The 14,596-nt window shown below is 39.0% G+C and overlaps 1 protein-coding gene across 6 annotated transcripts in view; it reads left to right on the top strand.

Moving 5' to 3' along the window:
- The window catches only part of LTBP1 (latent transforming growth factor beta binding protein 1), a 197,304-nt gene extending 184,449 nt beyond the window's left edge, over positions 1 to 12,855 (top strand). For all 6 annotated transcript variants that reach the window (XM_082050042.1, XM_082050045.1, XM_082050043.1 and 3 more), the window contains 3 exons: positions 7,411 to 7,533; positions 10,444 to 10,593; positions 11,833 to 12,855. In XM_082050042.1, the coding sequence (XP_081906168.1) occupies positions 7,411 to 7,533; positions 10,444 to 10,593; positions 11,833 to 12,002 (443 nt within the window). In that variant the 3' untranslated portion in view covers positions 12,003 to 12,855. The remainder of the gene's footprint in view (positions 1 to 7,410; positions 7,534 to 10,443; positions 10,594 to 11,832) is intronic.
- Positions 12,856 to 14,596: the final 1,741 nt, after the last annotated feature.

Raw genomic sequence — 14,596 nt, 5'->3', positions numbered from 1 at the left:
TCCTAATGGGTAACACGCTAAACATCACTTGGATGACCTTCAGTCAAAGCTGAAGAGCTTTATGTTGCATCGTAAAATCTTTTTCCCTCCAGACATAATTTTTATGTGAAGTTTAATAAGCATTGAAAAGTATCTGCTCTAACTGAAATGACAAGTTATACTTTGATCCCAAATACTTTAAATCATCCTTATAGATTGGAACATAGTTAAAAAAAATTAAAAAGCATATTGAATCTTTATTATGTAAGAACAAACATACAAGCTTACATTCCTTAGTGGAGGTGGTATGTGCTCATGTGTCCTCACACACATGTGCACACACACATGTGCACGCACACACACACACACACACACACACACACAGAAACCTGGAAGCCTTTCTCTGTTTTCAGGAATTTAAAGCTGACTCAACTGAATAAATGATTAATTTGACATGTCTTCAGTTTGTAGCACTTAAAGTGATACCATTGGCTCGAGAGAGTGCTTTCACACTTCTGGGCCACTAGGTCACAGGTTCAAGTCCTGGCTGGGGAACCTGGAATTCCTCCATTTTACATACTTGTGTATTGTGTTGGCCAGATTTACTGCTGAAGGTGTTTGCTTATTTCCCCAAGTTAGGGGCATTCTGAAGATTTGTAACACATGTTAAAGAAGACCCAGGGATGTGAAAAGCATTATCACTGGAAGACTTTCACTGTCAAAATAGGTTGGATCATGGAACGCATCATTCGCTGATCTGTGGTTTCCTTTTACCTTGTTTATACTCTCCTTGTATTTGAGGATCTGGATGCTGCACTTAGAAGGAAATACAGGCCTACCACCATAAGTGATACATTCACAAGTCCATTCTAAAACAAAGTCACACTTTATAAAAATAATCTCTAATTTTTGCATCCCAGCTTGTCTTGAAGGCACTTCCATTTTTCATGACAAGATTTAAATGTCCTGTTTAAGTAGCATCCAGCATAAAACCAGCAGGAAACAGAGAACTCTATAAGGATCAATCCGTATACATTAAAAAGAAATCCAGCCTTTCATCAGCATGAAACCAGAATTTATGTAGTTACTAAGATTTCTAAAAACTACTAACAGGTGCTTGATCAAACAAACCCCACTGAATGACACTAAGCATTCAGAGCCCAAGACAAAAATTAGTACCTGTTGAAATATTGCAACAGAACAGCAACATTGTAACAACAGTAAGAGTGATAAGTATTTTGATGACAACATCAAAGAACAAACCAATTCAAAATACTGATCAAAATAGTGCAAACATGAACTATAGTGATGTGATTGAGTACATATACAATATTGTAAGGTAGGCTTTCTTGCCATTAAACAAAGGAAGCAAAGACATACTGATTTCAATTACATTGGTTCTAACATTATGATCTTATGATATCATCATATTACAGATAAAGGCTTTCACAGATTGTGTCCAATACCAAAATGTTATCTGCTGAAATGTATTCTCTCTGGGCTCATTGTGGTGTTAGGTTGTACTTGCCCAAAGAACTTTTAGTAATTATCCTTAAGAAAGCTTTATGTCATCTGAGGTTTGTCATTTGCAATCTGTAATAACTGACCAATTGAGGAAGATTAGAAAATTGGATACTTTGGGTTTAGATAACAAAAACACCAACACCAAGGGGTTTAGCAGCTGGGTCAAAGCATCCATGCCAGAAAACCGAGCAACTGGCTGTGACTGAAGAAAACTGGGATCTAAAATAAGGCCGTATACACCTCAAGTTAACCTGAACATGTAGCACCTGAATTATAAACCTGCCGAGCCTCCTGTGAGACCCTTGTGCGACTTGAGTGGATTTTAGACAAGGTGTATTGTTACAGGGTACAGGAAGTTTGAAGAGAGGAGATAGAAGTAACAGCTAGAAAATGTTGAGAAGGTAGTGTGCCAGGGTCAGTATTTAATTTAGGGAGACTGCCTGTTTTCTATCAGGAAAGAAAAATAAGCATTATATTCCTCTGACCTGTTCTAGACATTTACTTTAGCATGAGGTGGTGTCCTAGAAGTGGTTATGTCTTTCCATGGACTAAAAAGGGGCACTGGAGGACTAATTCAGGTGCAGACCCTTGGAAGTGCCTACATGTAGTTGTTGAATTCTACCGCTTCTGGCAGAACAGATTGTTTGGATTGTATTTTTGTTGCAAGGAACTCTGTGTATCCTTTGTAACTGCTATGAGTTAGTTCTGGGCTCAGCTTCCATATTATGAGAACATGGCATTCCCTTCAAGTTCCAGCTAATGTCACTCATGAAGATCTGGAAGTACAGGGAAAACTGATGTATGTAAAGGATGAGTTTCCATCTGTCCTCTTTTGAGATGGTAAAGATCAGCATGCAGATGCTGGATGAATTTCGGGACACCACTGTTTGTGTTTCCATTTGGGATGGCATTGTGTCTCCTTCCTTTTTGGTAAGGACTCTGGACGGATGGATGATCTTTTGGGCTCAAAATACTACAGTGATTGAGCCTTGAATATTCCATTTCTGTTGATGAAGATTTTCAGTGCTTTTTTTTAAGTTTAGGAGAGACATGCAGAATAGCCTTGGAAGGGGTTTCTTCATGGAACCTCACATTGCAACTATACATGGGAATCAGCAAGGAGTCAGAAAGCCATTTGCAAAGTTGTGGCAGAAACAGCTTACTACAACTTGTAACAATCTACCTCGAGCAGCAGGAGAGAGAAGATTTTTGTAGGAAGTTTGAGCAGCATTAGTTGAGGAACAAAAGGTGACTACCAAGAGGTTTTGAAAGTATCAGGTTGGGAATAACTTCAATTTTAACAAGAGCTTTACATCCACTGTAAGCTTTTCCTCAGCAATTTGATTTAGAGTATCACCATATGCGCATATGAATATCCTTCTTTACTCATGAAAAAAAAAATCCCTTAAAACTGGTACCCCTCCCTTTTTCTTTAGCACCAAGAGCTGTAGAATCCATGTGAATGCTGTCCACCGCAAATCTCAGCATTTCCTCATGGACAATGTCGATTAAATTATCTAAATTGTCAAATAGCACAACTTAGATGTAGAGCAGAAACATCTTCAGCTTGGTTCACAGATGATGCAATTTCCTGAGAAAACTTAACCAATTCAGACTGATGTCCAAAACCTCTGGTTGGGGAGGAACGTCTGTTAAATGTAATAAATGCTTTCTTGGCTTTGTCCTTCTGTCCAGTGATTTCTTCCATGGTGAAACTGTTGTATTCTTAAATAATTTGAAAGAACTGCCTTGGTGTTGATAGCTTTGGCTCCTTTTTTGTGTGTGTGATGGTAACAATTCTGAGGACTTGTAACAGAAACAAAGATTGCTTTATGGGCAGGAGCTAGGATTGGCTGTGGTGCAGTCATTTCATGGTTATGTCAGGAAAAGCTTTTTTAATATAATATTTTGCTTTAAATGCATGAAATATGGAATAATTTTTCTGACTAGAGAATTTTGGGTTTTTAGGCCTCCAGGTACAAATAAGGCCCACACAGGCTTGTGCATTTACAACAACTGTATATGCAAATTAGATGTACATTTGCATAGCTGCACATGTGCTAACAAGCACCTAAAAGCCAGTCAGTCCATCCGATTTATGTAGCGTTGTCTCTGTCAGCCCAGCTTTCATCACCAATTACAGCTAACATCTGTGCCAGTACACATGTGCATCTAGCTGTAATCCCCTAACACACTTCTTCTGTACACACACATCTGACTTTAAAAAATGTCCTTCACATTTTTGGAAGCATACATCAGCTTCCTTTTATAACAGCTACCCTAAGTTATACAACAAGCTGTCTCAATGCTTCATTTGCAAGTTATGAGCAAAACATATGGAACAATGTAGACTAAATTCTATTAAAAACACAAGTCTTTTCTTCCTCTTGAACTGGAGTTGTATTGTCACTGGTCACAGCCAGGAGATGAGCAAGCAGAGGAAATACATCCATGTAGGTGAAGGTTTTATCAATGATTGTGAATTACAGAAAATGATTGCTTTTTTTTTTTTTTTTTTACTTTACGTGAAAGATTATTTTGAAAGTGAGCATCAATTTCTGACAACTACAATGTTTTTGTCATTCAGGGGTAGTTACACATTTTCACTTGCTCTCTGCCCCCTTACTGCCTTACTGATCTAAGTGTCCTCCTGTCATTTCCCCAGGGCAATATTATGCTGTTCCTTCATCTGTATATTTGCTGCAACTTTCTGTGTGCCAGTCATGCTTTTACCAGCACTAGGCCCCTTCCCTGGAAAACTGTGACCAGCATACAGCAGAGTGACCCAAAATACACTGGTTTTATTTTGAACTGTAGGAACATAGCATACCAAGGGGAAAAGTTTAAAACAACAGAAATTGTACAGACACATCTGTCTTGCTGTAACCTGTTCTGTCCTCCAGAGAGGCACTCTGGTGGGTTCATTTTTCTCAGGCATCCAAGTCTCTACTATACCTTATTTCAAAACACCAGTTCTGGTGATTTTTCCAGAATGTGGCCCCCCAAATACCTTTCAGTCTTTTCACTCTCTTCTCTGCTCACCCTTGTCTTCCCTCGTGGGGGGGAAAACAAAACAAAACCAAACCACGGAGGAAGGCAGCACAGCCAACTTGCCACTGTTATGGGTCCTGAATTTCTCCTGTTGGTTTCTTAGGCGGGTTGCTGTTGCTCTGCTTGGGTTTACCTCCTTAGTACCTAGTAACTGAACCAACACATTACAAAAGACAAGAGATAAAGTCTACACTACTTGGACAACTAAATAGAACATACAGTATTAAGAGAGTATGATAGGTAATTCCAAATCATCACAGTATATTAAAACAACATTATAAATTATATAGAAGGAGGATAGGTGTATACATTCTAAAATAACTTACGACTATTTAAATGCTGTCAGCTTTTGTATTAAAGGTCTATATAGAAATAATATAGAAATTATTAAAATATTAGAGTGTATTCACAAATGGTTAATTAAGCACAGTAGTCTTCAAGAGGTTAATAGATTATCACAGTTGTATGTATAGCCTGGTAGAAGACTTTGATATAGTTACAACGCCTTGTAACAAATACCTAGTTTACAGTATGCCATAAAACATCTCTTCATCATTTTGTAGCACTAATTTACTTATGATGAGGCACAAAAATGCAGACATCCAGAACTTGACTGGCAAAGGACCAGGGTGGCAGGAAGCAAGTTTCTATTGTCAACATTTCTTTATGTGTCTTTAGATAATAAACAACTTTTTGTTGGCAAACGTGCAAAATAAAACAGTCTTGCACAATCTTCAAACTACTCCATCTCATGTAAGTGAGAGCTCCAGCTCTATGGACCTTCAAATGTTTCAACTGCTTCCTTCAGAAGAAAAGTGTTGTTTCTACTAGCAGTATCACTCAGTGCAAAATTAGAACTGAGTAACCTGAGCAGCCGGTGTCCAAGTTCTGTCCAGTCTTTCCATCAGATCACGTTCGCAAGGAAGAAGCAGTGATCCCTCAGACCTGCTTGCCTTGTCCCCTTGCTGTTCACTGGCTGGGTTTTGTGGTGGTTTCTTCCACACAGGCCAGCTGAATTAGCGTTTTGCAGTAGAGCACAAATTTCCTTTGCCAAGAACATTTGTGTGCATCTGTGAGAAAGTGCTTTTACTCTTCTGCCCAGCTTTTTTCTGTGTATATATCAAAGCCCTTGGGCGTAATGAGTAGCTCAACACAAAACAATGAAGGAGTCAGACTGAGATGGTAACGTGGCTGTCCCCATATGTGGATATTATTTGGGGAAGGAAGAATAGGGTGTTTCTGGTCCTGTGACAGCTCTTAAAATTATGCTCATTATCGTAGTATCTTGGTGGGAAGCTATGCATTCAGGGACAGAAGTAACATTTGCCATATCCCATTTATTTTCTCCGGCTGACTTTGTTCCACATGCCATGGACTGTATCTCTTAGGCAGTGTACTTTTTCATCTGGGAGACGAGGGTTGTTTGAATATCATTATTACTCTATTCTGGAGGATCCACATGGGAGGAAATCACCTTGCACTTGATGCAGAACGCGGTAGGGTTTACAATGATTTGTAAGTTCGCTGGGGAGTTCATTCTGCAGACTCGGGCTGGCACCCATGACAGTTCTGCGATGTGCACAGACAAGCTTTGCCTGTTCTGTACAGTCTTATGCTCTCAAAGAGCCAAGTTGTTGACCACAGAATTCAAACAGACTTTCTGAACACTTTGTTGCTTTTCAGACAAAGTAAAACCATTCCAGGTGGAGGAGATACTACTGTGAAAATAACAATGACAATGCTGGGCAGCAAATGGGGCTGTGCTCTGCACTGTCTAGAGGCACTCTGGATTTATCCAACTATTTGCTGTCTGGGACAGTTCTACACAGCATGAGGTTTCTGGCTCTGTAACCATCTGCAGTTCTTGGATTTTGTATGTGCTTAGGGCTTTTTTTTCCTCTCGTTTGGTGGTTTTCTTTCCTGTCCTTACTCTGCCTGATTCTCAGAACACCAGGCAATCTTCACAGAAACAGATGGTAAATTGTAGCAACAGTAAATGAACACCTGGATTTGCTGTATTTTAACAATAATTCTATTTTCAAACAAATTGTCTTGTATATATTTTAGTAAATGGTAATGGAAACAGAGGTGACACAATAAATCAAATAAAAAATCAAACTGCATCAGCATTTCAGATGTGGACTCTGACACCTAAAATGAAGAGTTGCTTTGATCTGCTTCAACTTGTGTAGGCTGCCTATTGGAGAGAGGCAGAAAATCACAGTATAAGCATTTCTCCTGTGCATGTCCCCTTGCCCTTCGAGGTTCACAGCCAAGGAGGTTTTGAACAGCACTCATACTTAAGCCCATGGTTTGAAGATGCAGTTTGCAGATGTGCGTGGGCTACCTTAGAAGTATTTTTCATACTGTGATTTCTGCAGGTTGGCTGGCAGTGCCAGAAATATGGACCCTCCTGCTCCAGTTTGCATCCTTTGGGGTGGCTTCTGCTAGCAGCCGCAATGATCTGGGACAGTCTTTGTTCCACCAGAACAAGAAGTGTAACCATAGCTAGCCCTGGAGAAGGGCACATTGGCAGCGCAATACAAAGCATCCCTCTGCTTTTGCTTCCCATGCAGGCCAGAAAAATCTAACCCATAACTTTTTGTAGAATTATTGACTTGAATCTGTCCCTGGTGTTATCCCTATTATGACTTAATAGTCTGTATTTGGCTTATTAACATTTTAATGACATTCTTCCTGAAGAGAGAATGCTTCGTGGAAATTGCAGATTTATGGTATTTCTAGGAAGATAAGTTCATTTCCAGCTAATATGAACCAGAGCTCACTGGGAGTAATGTAATGCAGCCTGTTACAAGTGTGATTAGTTTTATATCCTATTTTCTTTTCTCCCCTCAGAGGATTATGCCCAGCTGTGCAACATTCCTGTTCCAGGATCTCGACGGCCATATGGACAAGACGCTTTGGTTGACTTCGAGGAGCACTACACTCCAGAAACTAATCCATACTTTGTTGAAGACCGTAAGCAAGTTTCTCTGTTATGTTATGTAAAATACTTGAAATGAGGGTTGTAAGTTGGATTATTTCCCAGTAGCTGGCTTCATTCTTCTGTTTGCTTCTGAGCAGTGTGGCCTATTTATGTTTTAGTTATTCCTATGACACCAGCTTTCAGTCAGGTGTTCTGGTTCGAGAGCCAGTATTGTATAAGAGTCCAGTTGGGCTCAGAGTATAATATTAATTTTTAATATAGTGAAATAGTTTGTGCCAAGTGTATTAAATTTATGTTTACCAACAGATTTACAGCTAAAGGTCAAAAGGATTGCCAGTTTTCCTTCTCACAAATTAATTTTCTTTTGTAGCATGGGACAGATTTCTTCAAAGTGCATTTAGTTTAAAAGAAAATTTTTTAAAAGGAAAGAAAAAAAAAAACACCAGCTTTCCATTATTTTCCAGCAAAATTTATATGGGGGAAATGGAGAGCAAGCAAGTTGTTCACACTCGACAGAGACAATGTGCAGCACAGTATGATCAGATGTATGCATGTGTGTCACCTTCAGGCTAGCTGGAATGGCCTGCCAAGCACGCTGTAAGGGGTTGTGTACAGCATCTCAGTTGTACTGCAGGAACGCCAGGATTCTTTACAGGCCCAGCTCACTTTTAAGACTTGTGGGAGAGGAATGGTCTCAGGTCTCAGCATCTTCCTCAAAATCAGCCACCCTGGACGGGTCCAGCATAGTTCATCACAGTTGAAGAGAAGAAAAGTGGCAGTATCAGAAGGAACCAATAATTTCCCATGCTTTATACATATGGCAAAAAGTTGCCTCTACACTCTTTTCCAAAGTGCTTCTCCTGTGCAAGGAGTTATTTTTAATGTAACATCAATAGGTCAAAACAGGGCAGGAGGATTACAGCACACTACTAGAAGGGTGCCCTGCCTTTCTTGTGCACAGTGCACTTTTTACATTTCTATAGAACTACACAAATCACGTTAATGAGTTCATTTCTATTTAGCATCTAAATGACCTTCTAGCTCTACACAGTATTGTAAAATGCTTTTTTTTTTTTTTAATATCCAGATGATTTTAATTAAACAGCACTGAGAGCTGATGTTTAATTGAAATGCCACAAAGATGAAAACTACCAAACACAACAAAAAGCCCAGAAAGATGACTGGGTAACCAGTGTGATAGATAAAATACTGGTTAGGAAAGAAGCACTTCACAAGTTATAAGCAGCGGTGAATAAATGCGATAAAATTGTGGAGTTTTGAATCCACAGCTGAGTCCACTGTCTTAGGGACGGAGGCTTAAGAGCTCATGTCTCTTGCTCCCATCCTATCACTGAATCAGATCCAGTGGCAAGTAAATGCATAAGAAACCCAAACCACACAGCTGTATGGCCGTCCTCATCAGAGGCACATTCCATGACAGATACAGTAGCCACATGTTCAGGGCATCAAAGACTTTATGGCCACAGTCCTGCTGGGGTCTGTAGGAGGAGTACAACAATAGCCCCCAGACCTTGTTGGGGCCATGTACTTCAGTGTAGTATTTGTTACCTGTGTGCAATCAGCTGCTACAGAACCAAGTACACATATACTAGAATTACAACCCAGGTTCCGTCCAGCTGGTTTGAAGTAGAATATTTTGTGAAGTAGAACTTGCTGTGAGTGATGATTATTTTTGTTTTAGCTAGCTAAAGTTACAATATACTGTATTTTTGAGAGAAAAAAATAGATCTCTAAGTGTGTACATATGTCTATGTACATGCATATATGTGCATATATATGGCATATGTCAAATAAATGATGCCTTTTCCTTATTTTAAAAACATCTATGTATTGGGTGGGCACCTTTTCACACCAGTGGTTGTTATGTGGAGTCAGTATATTAATTATATGATACAGGGCAGATACGGAGGTGTATCCTACTCTGTTCCACTTAAGCTCCAAATTCCCCTTGTTTCTATGCTATATATTTATTATGCTGGTAAACCTACAACTCTCAAATGTTCTTGACTTTTCCCTCAAAAGTCTTTTTGATGTGATGGGCTGCCATCTGCAGTCTTGTTACATCACTGCTCCATTAATAGAAAGCTAGTGAAAAAAGTTGTGCAGGACTAACAGGAGCAATTCAGTGAGAATCTCTGAACAGGTAAAAATGTCAAATCATTTTTAAAGTCCTTATACATAAAAGCATAACTGTCGAAATAGCCCCAAGACAGGCAGCACAAAAGGCATTGTACAAACCACTGAATACACAGACAACTCTCTAGCTTTGACTACTCACCATCTAGAATGATGAGAAGGACCAATTGGTAGGCGGCAGGTATTTGTACTGGCACCAGTCACTGGAGTACCAACCAATGGAGGTATTACCAAAACCACAACAGGAAACAGTCTCTGATTTTTCTGACTTTCCTTAAGACAGTTGAAATTGATTTTTTTTTAATATGTTTTCTTCTAGATAAATTAGAATGCATCTCTTCCCCTCTACACACAACTTATTTTTCTAGAATACTGTTTAAGAAACTTCTACGGCAACACGCACTACCAATTCTTACCTTTGTTTCCATGAACGCTGACACATATACCAACTCAAATAAAAGGTGCTATTTAGAAAACACTATTATCCTTTAACAAATATACAGTCAAATTATGCAGCTTCCTTTACCAAAAAATCACAGATTTTTAACACAAAAACTTAAAAATTCACAAAGTTCCTCAGTTTTCATCTTGAAGCATGTCAGAGCACTTTTCTAGTGCATTTAAAACTCCAGATGGTGCAGATCTGCTAAAGCTGACCTATTATCTGCAAAGTCAAGTCACATTCCAGTAAAATTCTCTGAGAATTTCAGACTCTTACTATACATTTGGCTATACTGATTCAACAGCACTGTCACTTACTTGTTTGAAATTCTTTCTCCATCCAGGTTTTCTGAACAGCTTTGAGGAATTACAAGCAGAGGAATGTGGTATTCTGAATGGATGCGAAAATGGCCGATGTGTAAGAGTCCAGGAAGGCTACACCTGTGACTGCTTTGACGGTTATCACCTGGACATGGCCAAAATGACTTGTGTTGGTGAGGACAGTGTATTACTCCATCTTCTTCTGTTTGTCTGTCAGTTTACTCAGTCACTTGACCTAAAGAGCAAAGGGGTTACAGTTGATCACCTGAATTGTATTAAAGATGCCAACTTTGATTTACTGCAAAGGCCAGTAAATACAATTACAGAAATAACTATGTTGGTGTTCTTCAGTTCATCTTGGTCATTACAGCTGTGTTCAGTTAAGAGCCTAGACATGAGCAGACACACATTTGTGTAATGAAGCTTAAACTTGTATCAATAATTTAACACTAATATACAGAACAAATGTTTTTCAAAGGCTTTAGTGAGCTAAGAGGATGGAACTGGATCCAGAGTAGAAAAGTAATTTTAGGAGCAGACTTTTAGACCTAAATATGCAGATAACCACTTGGTGGGGGTCTGGCCCCTGATTCTCACTGATGTCAGCAGTCAACAGACCCAGCTGTTCCTCTCAGTCTCAAACGAGTTAATCTGCACAACTACTAACCAGGACATCTCATGACTATGTCTTCAGTTAAAACAATATACATGGGTATGGCAAGTATCAGTGAGAAGATGAAGCAAAACAACACCCCTCATTGTACAAGCCTAGTAAAGACTCTGCATGGGTATTTCAGTTTAAGGTGGTACTAACCTTGCTTAGCATTGCGCTTCATAACCTACAGCTGAGGTCTCCCAGCTGAGTCATGACAAGCTGCCCGCAGGACAGGTAATCTTTATGACTTTATGGCAAGCTGGCATCCTTAGTGAGAACAGATTTAGCTCCTGTGCATTTCAGGGCAGTGTTGCACAATATAGAGTACTGGTGGTTTGCTGTTCACAACTATTTAGTTGACAACACCAGCAGCTCCTAAAGTATTTGATTTTTTTAAAATACAGAAATTGTACTAAGAACTTGGAGCTTCTTTCTTATAAGGCACTTTTCAGTCACCAGATAAAAACCTCTAAGTGGTTGTTAAATTTTTGGGTTGCAGCTTAGGCTGAAATTGGACTTGGTAATCTAACCGTTTAAGGCTATTTATTACACTATTGATTTCCGACGATAACCTCTGCCTCTTCCTAATTCACCTGTTACACCTTTTGACCCAGCCTAATTCTACCTGATCTGAAGAGAAAATGAAGTTCTCAGTGTATTCATACAACAAGTTCTACTCCTGACAATGCTGGAAATAAATGAGTTTTACCTACACACCAGACTTAAGTGCATGTCTTTTGATGTCCCCTTTTTACAGATGTTAATGAGTGCAACGAGCTGAACAACAGGATGTCTCTCTGCAAGAATGCCAAATGCATTAACACAGAAGGTTCGTACAAGTGTTTGTGTCTCCCAGGATATGTACCTTCAGACAAACCAAACTACTGCACACCACTGAACTCAGAACTAGACAGTGAACTGGAGTAGATGAAAATCTCCATATCCTAAGCCCATACAACTCTGCACTGTATAGAGAAAAGGAAGAAAAGTATTTAACTTGAGAAGAGAAGGCACCGGAGTAGCAACCGTAAGGGGAGAAAATCATTAAAATGTGTCAAAGGTGAGATGTGATGGGCTGATTGTATATCGGCTTCACCGAAGTGACAGACCAAATGGACACATTACTCTATATGAAAGAAACGATCAAGTCTATAGTGTGTTCACAAGAAAAAAAATCTTGGAAAATAAGCAAAAACAGTGCTGTTATTTTAAACAGAAGAGCTTTGGTTTTTTTGTTTGGGTTTTGTTGTTTTGGTTTTTTTACTATTGCTTGACTAATTTGTCATTTAAATAGTGATGGAAATATTTTATATTACTATGTCATTTTTTGATTGTTCAGTTCCTTGCCTACTGTTTCTTTTCAGACCTTTTTTCTGATCAGTACAAATTCTATAATCCAGATATTCTTAGGCCATTTTATAAGAACTGTTACACAGGGTAATGCTCCTCCTTCTCTGGAACATTGGTCAGTGACTTGTTTTTAATTTGCTAGTTGTCTGCCCTGTGGAGCAGGCACCATTTGTTTTCAAATGTTTATATACCTTGGCGAAAAGTCCTTATATTCATTTTGTATTCTGTATGGTTGTTACTGCACTTAAAGTCTTTAGAACCTTTCTTGCCAAGTTCAAAGCTGCTAGTGGACAACATTGGATTTCTTTTGTACATTAAACCAAAAGATTTTAGCTCATGTCTGTATTGTAATATGTAAATTGAACACAAGAGAGATCTTGTATGATTACCCTAACATATTAAAAGTCAATAAAAATACCTTTTTTTAAGAAAAAAGCTATTTACTAATTGGAGGCACTTTTTTTCTTTTATTGGTGTTTACGTTACAAGAATCAACCCCTCAGGTGTTTACAGTACTAGAATTCATTTACATTATAATAGTTACAGGGAGTTGTCTAGCGGGCTTTTCCTTCTCATGCTGTTTTAATAAGACCAGAATCCGAATTAGTTGATGCCTGGAGTTAGGCTTCCAGAGGGAAGATTTCAAACACAGACCTACAGAAACTGTTTGACTTGGAAGCCGATTCCCATGGAATTTTTCTTCTTTCCTGGTTTAGGCATGTTTCCCACTAAACCTACAAATAAGGCTCTTCAGTATGATGGCCTGGGTTCCAGAAAATAGAGAAAAGGGGGAGAATTTTCCTTTTCTTGATGAAATGTACCCTCCCATCAGCTCTGTTTTTCAGTGGAAGGAGAAAAAGAGATTAGGAGACTGACAGATGTTTCACTTTTACCTTCTCCAGAGTGAGTTTGCTTTGGAAATCCTGAAACAGGTCCTTTTGATATTGTCCAAATGAAACATTTCTCTTATGTCTTTTCAACCTGCCCTGCATTAAAAGGAAAAGGATAACATGAGACTTTAAAAAGTGGGTCAAATTGGGTCCAATTGTCTGAAAATTAGATTTTTATTTCTCATTTTACCAAAAAAAAGAAATACTTGTTTTGGTTCTGAATCAAATTTCTTTTCCAATATTTAGGTCAGTCACTGAAACAAAAATATCATACATTGTATTCCTTTCAGTACTGCACACTCAGCAGATCTCATCAAAGCCATGTGCCTGTTAACATGCAAAAGCCTTTGTCCTTCCCAGGGCCCCTCCTCTCTATCTGCTGGAATTTGACACTAGGACTAGTGAAGATATTGTATATTTAAGATCTGGGTGTCTTAAAATGCAAGGAAAAAATGCTGAATAAAACTGCAGCGGGGAGTGATCTTTAAGGAAGAGACTCTTTGTAGAGTGCCCAACTCCCTTGACTTTTCTAGAATTGAGCAGGAAAACAGGGTGGAGAGCCAGTCACTCTTCCCAGTCAAAAAAGGTAGACTGTAAACACTACAGCTGGTCTATGATTAAAAAAAAAAAAAAGAAAAAAAAAAATCTTGCTTAGCTGCTGTGGTTAAGGAGGAAGAAAGGTCTGGTATTGTTAGGGAATTCCTTAACTAATGAGTTCTTAGTTTTCCTGCTTAAGGTTAATCTTACAATCTTAATAAAACCCAAAGTCACAGTTACAGCCTTTCACTGCATTTAAGATGAGCTCTACCCTATTTTCAGCTATCATGGAAATTCACAGACAAGACAGTGTTACCCCCACTCCCACCTCCAGGCGGCCGCCTTCTCCTTCAGAAACCGGCTGTGTTGACCTCTGACAGCCGGCCTGCCACTGCAGTCTGCACCACAGCCTCACATTTTGGACATCCCTGTACTCCTTCAATCTGTCCCCAGCTAGGGAGTTACAATGGCAGTATGAGTCTCTGCTTTTCCTGGGAGTACACCAGTATGGCAGCTGAGGAAATACCACTCGAACTTCAGTACCCAGAGAAGTATTTGCTTAGGGACAAACACTGTACTGAACATGTAATTCTGAAACACAAGATTGGCTCCTTGCTGATTTCTTACATCTTTTTTAAACAACAGCTTTAGAATAGCCTGGAACTTTGCCATTCTCAGACAATATACCCTCCAACTCACTTACCTTGTGTTATTTTGGACAAAAAAAGACAGAAGATTTAAAAA

Source organism: Streptopelia decaocto (genome assembly GCF_964273445.1).
Source record: "Streptopelia decaocto genome assembly, chromosome: 3".
In the NCBI taxonomy this organism is placed as follows: Eukaryota; Metazoa; Chordata; class Aves; order Columbiformes; family Columbidae; genus Streptopelia; species Streptopelia decaocto.
Note: the sequence above shows the minus strand (reverse complement) of the source record. Positions and strands in the feature narration are given on the sequence as shown.